This window comes from Plectrocnemia conspersa, unplaced genomic scaffold (assembly GCF_051122295.1).
Source record: "Plectrocnemia conspersa isolate PC_06_02 unplaced genomic scaffold, ASM5112229v1 ptg000011l, whole genome shotgun sequence".
NCBI classification, from domain to species: Eukaryota; Metazoa; Arthropoda; class Insecta; order Trichoptera; family Polycentropodidae; genus Plectrocnemia; species Plectrocnemia conspersa.
Genome location: NW_028277175.1, coordinates 115,001 through 123,341, shown reverse-complemented (window position 1 = coordinate 123,341; position 8,341 = coordinate 115,001). Strand labels below are relative to the sequence as shown.

Genomic DNA, 8,341 nt, shown 5'->3' with positions numbered 1-8,341 from the left:
GCTCAGCTCATCGCCTGACAGCCGTCACCGTCGGTGTTGCCGCGCGTCAAAACCCCCTCTCACCCCTCCCTCCCTCCCCCCATCGGCTTCGACGCGTTTGCAATCGCACACGGACCGACAATGATGGCGACCGCGCTTCGGGCCGCGTTGCTCCTCGCGACCGTCGTCGCCTCCTACAAAGTGCCCAATTTCGACTTTATGTTTTTCCACGAAGGAGGATTCAAAGCCTTCATCCCAGGTATACTTTTTTTTATTGCGCTATTTCATCATCGTTATTCATATCGACTGCGGGGTGAATATTTGACCTGATGTACTTAACTAGTCTTATCATTTTTATTTAGATTTGCGTCACCGAAAATAAATAATATTCAAAATAAAATAAAACATTGATTAACAACAAAAATATAGGAAAATTAAAATGTAGTTTATAAACCACGATATAAAGGTCATCGTTAAATATGAATAGTTAACTTATATATTACTATATGTATCTACTACTCCGTTTTTCTTGGCCTTACGGGCGCTCGGTCGCACTGTATGTATGTTATATTTTTCTAGCCCCGAGCCCGCTCGCGAGTCAGTTCACCATCCACGGCACCGTCGAAGGCGGCGTAAATTTCGAAGGGATCGGCGAGAGGGTCGGCAACTTGCTGATATACCAAAATGACGCGGTGCGAGTCAGAGAAGGCGACACGCTGCGTTACTGGGTGCTGGTCCGATACGACGACTTCGGCTACGCGAATACAGATCTGAAGAAGCATATAACGAGTGACCGTTTCGTTATTCGCGATCGCGATGCAATTCTCTGGGTACTCATTTTCTTCCTCTTTCGTCAGAACTCGTACCTTCGAACACTTCGATCCCTGACGTGGCCGCCAACCTCAAGCCCACCGTCGTCTGCCCCATGTCCGCGAGAACGCAGTACTCGCTCAAGTTCAGCGAGGGGGCGGCGCCTTGCGTCGGCCAAGTCGTGTTCGAGGACCAGTTCGACGACAAGTACCTCAACACAGACAACTGGATGGTGGAGGTGACGCTTCCGTCGAACGAGGTGAGCGTGGAGTCCCTCACGCGACGCTCTCGCGCGTCTCACGCCGATCCTTTTTCTTTCCGCAGGAAGCGGAGTTCGTCTCCTACCAAGAGTCGGCCGTCACCGTGGACGAAGGCAAACTGGTCATCTTCCTGAAGCAGTTTCGCGATGAGAATGAACTGCGAAACGGCAATCTGAAGCTCGCGAAGTATTCGTTTTTATCTCTACCGTCGTCACTTTCGGGACGCGGCGTTAAATTCGTAGGGTTCCTCTGCGCGCTCACTTTGAAACTGAAGTTTTCGCAGGGGCCCGGCGATCGTTCGCAGTCGATCGAACGAATCGGTCGGCGTGCCGAACCTTCAATCGCTTGGGATCCTCTATCCGTCGTTTTATTTCGTTCGTCGCATTTCCTCCTCAACGAAAGACGGAAAGACTAGACCTGCTGAAAATATGTCGCTTTCCAGATGCTTCACCGGTCGTTGCGAGACGAGTGCCACGAAGGGCAGCGACATTTTACCGCCGTACGTGTCCGGAAAAATAACCACGAAACAGTCGTTCAATTTTAAATACGGCAAAGTCGAAATCAGAGCCAAACTGCCCGCCGGAGATTGGATCTACCCGCGTGAGTTCCGGTCTACTTCGCGTCGCTCCGTAACGTCCCACGTCTCTCTAAACGCTTTTTTCAGAACTGTACCTGAGACCTCAGACTACGCGCAACGGCGACTACTACGACTTCGGCGAGATGAGAATCGCCACGGCTCGAGGAAACAAAAATTTAAGCGAGGAATCGCGCAACTACGGTAACTCGGTCTTGTACGGCGGCGTCGTGCTCAACATCACGGACAATTGCCCGCGCTCCGGTCTCGCGACGCTTGAAAACATTTTTGACTGGGCGGATATGTTCCACACGTACGTCCTCGAGTGGTCTCCAGGCGAGTGTTTCGAGTCCTCTCGACAACCTTGAACCGTCCCGATAATTTCATTTTCTGTTTAGACGAGATCAAAGTGTCGGCGGACGGCAAAGTGTACGGGACTATTAATCGCCATAACAAGTACTCCAAAGATTGCAACGGCATGTGGGACGACAAGAACATGAAGCCTTTCGACGAAAAGGTTCGCACGAAGCGAGGCGGCGTTCTCTCGACTCTCATCTGAATCTCGATCGTTCGTTTCAGTTTTATCTGTCCATCGGCCTGGCCGTCGGCGGATTGACGGAGTTCCCGGACAACGTCGGCGGCAAACCTTGGAAAGACACCGACGACTCCAAGCCCATGATGAAATTCTGGAACAATAGAGCCGCTTGGCATAAAACTTGGGGGAAACACAGTCGTCTCTTGATCGATTACGTTAAAGTGACGGCCATGTAAACACGCGCATCGTATAGAATGAACGTTCAAATTACATTAACGTTCTGCTTTCGTATTTAAAAAATATAGCCATCCCACCTAAACAATCTGACATAATATTTATAATATTTTTTACATATATTAAATATAAAATTTCGACGAAGCACAAATCGACTAATATTTTTACGTCTATTATTTCTTCAAATTTTTTTCTAGAATTCGAGGCGCACTTTCTACATGTTTGTTTTTTTACTTTTTATTAAATTAAAAAAAATAAATGAAAAACACTTCATGTTTATAGTAATATTTATTATTCTAAGACAAAGGAAACCATGAGAAAAAAATTAAACGGCACTTACCTCCCCTCTCCCCCCCCCCCCGTAAAAGTACAATGAACATGAAAATAAAATATAGCACATATAAAGATATTGGATAGTCTAGAATTAAAATGATGTAAACTCGTACAATTTAAACTAATAATAATATATTTTTGTTATAATTTACAAAATTAATGAATATTTTTAACGCATTTGTACAATTTTAACGTAAAAATAGTGATTTTTTTATTTCTCTCTTCTCTTAATATCAAACCCAATAACATTTAAGCTGTTTAATAATTTCTAAAGAGAAAAAACCGTCACGCCAGAGTTACCCAAGTGCCACCAAGTTTTAGTTATAACAAAATCTGTATTCAAATATAAATGGGTCCGAACACATTTAATTTACAATATTTGCATTTTGATTTGCATAGATATTTAAAAAAAATATTTTTGTATTGTATTACAGTAAAACTTCGATATAACCGATAAAATATCCAGTCAAGTGTAATTTCTTTTTAAAGACATCCTGTTGATGTTATACATGTTTAAATCCAAGTGTCACCGCTTGTAAACAATGTTTTGTGCATAATAATCACGTCATACCTCTCGCACTCGAATTCAAGTCATAATGCCATCCTGCTTGTAGACTTTAACTTTATAACTTTATACATACCAAAATAGTGTATTTTCGGAAAAAATGTTTGTTTGTTTATTTATTTTAATTTGATAGAAAACTTTTCTGTAAAGTCAAGTTTTCATACCTACCTCGTCATTGTTTAAAAGTCACACGATCTTTTCAATCCATTTATGGCGTAGAGGAGAGTGGGTAACAGTGGATCAATTTTATCTAACCTTCATAGTTCCAAAGTTTATCGTCAAATTCTGGTCTCTCTGACAAAATCCAAAGAGGCGTTCATAGCCTTAAAATAAATTATTTCAGATTGCCATTTTATACCATATTTTATAAAAAAAAGTTTTGTACTCGTTTATTGATCGGATCGTCACAACGCATCCCTCCGCTCTAATGTCGTAAAGGCGATTAGTTCGGCAGAGGAGAGGGGGGGATGAAAGAGTATCAACTAAGTGACAGTGCGCATGTACGCGCGCAATACACATTAATCTATTGCAAACGATCCACTGTACCCGTAATCCACTGTAGCCCACTCACCATACTTCACTGACACTGTATTGTACCGTTTTTTTCTTACTAGGTATTAAAAAACACATTCAGAAAACCTAGTTTTATATATCGGATACCTTTTCACCCGCATTAGTCCGTTATATCGAAGTATTACTGTACATAGATTTGAAATAGATGGTGGTTTTTGACAGGCAAATAATTTTAATATGTTTAAGTATTTCGAATTTACGTTTTATGATCCTTGCTGAATTAAATGATTAACTATCTGTAATATTGTACTATTTTTTTTAGTTTCTAGAAAACACCACATTTTTAGCTATAAATTCCCAAAGTTGGCAAAATTTCCTGTTTTTTTTCGTTCCATTAAAAATAATTTACAATTTTGGCCATCATTTATTATAGTCGGTATCGTTCCATAAAATGTTTTCGGGAAGCTTATGTTTATTATTATAAGTAATTTTATATGTAAAAAAATGTAAAATTGTTGAAAAGTGTATTTTATATGAACTTTAGGAAAAATAATATTATTGTCGTGCGGCTACACCGTGTCTCCGATCGTTGCGCAAAGCCAAACCTCCTAATAAAAAGGCTGAAAAATCTCACGAAAGCCGACGAACTTGAAGCCACCAATTGGGCTATCAAAATCGATACAAATACTCGGGACTATATCGGCCGCCGGCGTACGTTCGCCAGCACTGGCAACACTGAACGTCGGGCGGTGTCTGCGGGTGTGTCGCGTTCTCGCCGGTCCCATTCTTTGCGTCACTGCGCCTCTGCATCTCGTTTGTCGATCGCCGACTGTTTGGCCCCCGTTTCGTCCCGTTCGCGCCCCGTTCGCCCCGCCCCGTTCGCTCGACTCCGAACCGACCGGCCGCTCCTTTCGGGCGACGTCATCTTTATTTTTAGCGACATGGAGCAGATTCCTCCGCCGAAGGAGGTGAAGATCTTGGAGACGGCCGAAGACATCCAGGAGCGGCGCGAAGCGGTGAGTCAGTTTTTTCGTCTGCGTTTTCGCCGCATTATCATTACGCGCTATTCCCTTTCCCCAGGTGCTATCCCGGTATGACGACTTCAAGCAGGAGGCCCGAGCCAAGAGGGAGAAGCTCGAGGATTCGCGCCGCTTCCAATACTTCAAGCGCGACGCCGACGAGCTCGAGTCGTGGATCTACGAGAAGCTGCAAGCGGCATCCGACGAGAGCTACAAAGACCCCACCAACTTGCAGGCGAGCGACCCTCCGCGCTCCTTCGCCCTCGTTCGAGCGCGATCCCTTTTGACCCTGCTTTCGCGTTTCAGGCCAAGATCCAGAAGCATCAGGCCTTCGAAGCGGAGGTGGCCGCGCACAGCAACGCCATCGTGGTCCTCGGCAACACCGGCACCGAGATGATCAATCAAAAACACTTCGCCTCCGACAAGATCAAGAAGAGGCTAGGTGAGACAAATTTCGCCCTTTCCAAATCGATACGTTTATGCAATATTTTATATCGCTACAAAAAATAGACGAATTGCACCGTCTGTGGGAACTGCTGCTCTCCAAGCTGGCCGAAAAGGGGATGAAATTGCAACAAGCTTTGGCTCTCGTGCAGTTCTTGAGGCACTGCGACGAAGTCATGTTCTGGATTCACGACAAGGTATATCCAATTACGTATCTTGCGTAACTTATCTCCGCTCTTATCTCTGCTCGTGTAAAACGACACCAATTACGCTCACTAGGGCGTGTCAATTGATTCAATTGGACCGCTCCCCTTTTGTCTTACAAGGCCTCGATTCCAAATATGCGATGCATATTTCGCTTAATACATAATTATAGTATTATGTTTTTAATTATTTAAAAAAATCAATAATTACTTTTACACTACTACCCACTTGTTTTTACTGGACGCGTTATTTAAATATGCTTTGTATTAAAAACGTTCTCGTAATTCACAGAGAAATCTTCGAGTATTGTTCACCAACTTATTTTCTGAGGAATTTGTCAAAAATGTATAAGTTTTAACAGAATTCTAGATAGAAGGCATTTATATAATAAAAATTAGACAATCATCGTTTTATAAAATCCATTTTAACCGTCAATTTCATCACATTATTCTACGTTCAGTATGATAAATTGAGCAACAGTAACAAAATTGACGGTGAATTCCGCCAAGGACTATGACAAATGAATATACAATCATTTTAGCGGTTATACTACCAGACAACATTTTGATTATATAATATTCTACAATATCTATTTTTATCTCAAAGTTTTAATTTACATTAAAAAAAATTGCAATTTTAACTCTGAGAAAATATATACAACTGAAGAAAAAATAAAAATGTTTTTGAATATAATTTAATATAAATGATTTTTATATAAAATAGAACAAAAAATATTTTATATTTATTTATTTTTAAATATTGAGAGCCCCTGAATTGAAATAACTAAAATCGAATTATATATAAAAAATATTTAAAATAAATCAACGAAATTTAATAAAAGAAAAGGGTTGAAATAAATTATCAAAAAGTGGTAAAACAAATCAAAGCAATAAAACATTGAGAATCTCTGATTTTTTTCTATAATTCACTATAAATGCAAAATAAAATAATAAATAAATAACAACGGAAATGTGTAAAATTAACTCATTCCTGAATGTATAACAAATGTATATAAAATAGCTCAGTACTCAAAGGGTTAAATTGTTGGTGTACAATTCAAATCTCAGATTTCATTGGCTGACGTATTCAAATACACACTTACGAATAAGTGTGTGGCGGTTTGTGAATGGACCTCTTAACACTTACTGTCCTAACACTTACTAAGAAGTGTGCGGCCGGTAACGGTTGGGCCACGAAACAATGATTAATAAGTGTCCGACCAATTAGTGTTGAGACACCTCTCGATGTGCGCTAACCCTATGGCCGTGTTCAAAAAATTTCATACAACATCCGTGCACGGTACTGTTTTTAATGAATTAAGGAATGAGTCTTTTATACATGAACTTATCCTGTTATTTCATATAATACAATAAACATGGCAATTTATATCCAAAGTTTTTTTCGATTCATAAAAGTTAGAATATGTGTCAAACATTCGGGTGTAAATTGTAAAAATGTTTTGCCATACAAAAGATGGGGATTTATTTGTGCGCTCCATACGTCGATGACAGCGCTACGGTGGCGAGAATTAACACCAATAATTCTTTGAAAAATATTTAATTTTAACCCTTACGTGTGGAATTAAATTTCATAAAAAGTCAGGAAATGTGTCAATTATCCACTAAAAAAAAGTTAAAGATATAATTGTGATTTTTATATGTTTATAGTCATTCTCTGTTGCATCTTTATTCACATTCAAAATTGAATTTAAAAATGTATAAATGGATAAAATGAAGGGACAAGGAAAAGAATATATAAATGATTGTCAAAATCCTTTATATATTTTTTTCCTTTAAATTAATTAATTAAGAAAGAACATAGAAATTATAAAAAAATAATGCAACAATTTTCCTGGTTTTATCTGGAAAAATACATATAAAAAAATATAATATTAGAAATATTTTTTTTGTGTTATGATTTTTATAGAGCGTGGGATAAATCCGCTCTCGCACTTGAGAGCCCTGCACGGTGATTCGGATTTATCCGCATCTAAAGGGTTAATATATTTACAAATGTTTTTAAGTAAACATCAAGAAATGTCGTTAGTTAATCATTTTAATATTCCGTTTAAGCAATCTTCAACCTTAACATTTGCCCAATAATCAAGAAACAAGGTTTCGTGAGTATTGCGCAAGCGAAAATTTCAAAAAGCAAAAATTCTTATCATAAATGATTAATATACACATATGTGTATATTTAAGAATACATCTATATATACTCGGTTCTCTTTTATTGAAGTTATGCGGGTTATATTTCAAGAAGCATTTTTTTTTAAATAACTATTTTGACATGTTAACACTTAACCGACGGGCCTATATACCGGCTTCCTCCTCTGATGTTAGGCGACGGGACGGGTAGTGACTACCTTTTATGATTTCTGACTTTTAACGACGGGTCCAGTAGTATCTACTGACAAAAACTAAAGCATTTCGTACTGCCATCTGAATGAATGTTTATACTTTAAGAAAAAAAATATTTCAATGCATAATTATTTTTATTGCTCTGGCTGATTTACCATGTGAGGGACAATCAAAGAGCTCTTTGTATAAACAAGAGATGATATTCATATAGTTCATTTTATTCACATAATTAATTATTATCTATTTTTTAACCAGTTAGCATGCGGGTGCTTTTTTGCAGTGTTCCAAAAAAAACATATTTTTTTATTGGAAATTATAATAGTAAATAATTATATAAAAATAGGAAAAATAAAAAAAAAATTTAAAAATTTATAGTTTTTGCAAAATTAATGTTTCAAAATTACATAACGAGTATTTTTTGCATTGTTCCAAAAAATTGTGAATATTATTTTTACCGTTTCTTAACCCTTTGGTTGTCGGGCCTTTTGGGAAAAATATTCCAGAAATACCG

The 8,341-nt window shown here is 38.8% G+C and overlaps 2 protein-coding genes across 3 annotated transcripts in view; both read left to right on the top strand.

The window, feature by feature from the left end:
• The first annotated feature begins 101 nt into the window (after positions 1-101).
• LOC148229030 (beta-1,3-glucan-binding protein-like) lies at positions 102-2,555 on the top strand. The gene is made up of 8 exons (XM_088198183.1): positions 102-238; positions 559-768; positions 837-1,048; positions 1,114-1,235; positions 1,492-1,649; positions 1,714-1,959; positions 2,022-2,140; positions 2,203-2,555. Exons 1-8 carry the CDS (start codon positions 121-123, stop codon positions 2,392-2,394), a joined length of 1,377 nt encoding a protein of 458 aa, XP_088054309.1. The 5' UTR covers positions 102-120; the 3' UTR covers positions 2,395-2,555.
• A 1,982-nt stretch (positions 2,556-4,537) lies between these two features.
• Positions 4,538-8,341, top strand: part of alpha-Spec (alpha spectrin) — a 16,653-nt gene continuing 12,849 nt past the window's right edge. For both annotated transcript variants that reach the window (XM_088198168.1, XM_088198167.1), the window contains exons 1-4: positions 4,538-4,819; positions 4,884-5,057; positions 5,129-5,264; positions 5,333-5,463. In XM_088198168.1, the coding sequence (XP_088054294.1) occupies positions 4,745-4,819; positions 4,884-5,057; positions 5,129-5,264; positions 5,333-5,463 (516 nt within the window). In that variant the 5' untranslated portion in view covers positions 4,538-4,744. The remainder of the gene's footprint in view (positions 4,820-4,883; positions 5,058-5,128; positions 5,265-5,332; positions 5,464-8,341) is intronic.

Excerpts from the sequence above, each read along its gene's own strand:
- LOC148229030 (XM_088198183.1), top strand. The coding sequence starts at position 121 with ATGATGGCGACCGCGCTTCGGGCCGCGTTGCTCCTCGCGACCGTCGTC. Across the intron at positions 769-836 it reads TCTGAAGAAGCATATAACGA|AACTCGTACCTTCGAACACT; the intron begins GTGACCGTTTCG and ends CTCTTTCGTCAG. Across the intron at positions 1,650-1,713 it reads CGGAGATTGGATCTACCCGC|AACTGTACCTGAGACCTCAG; the intron begins GTGAGTTCCGGT and ends CGCTTTTTTCAG.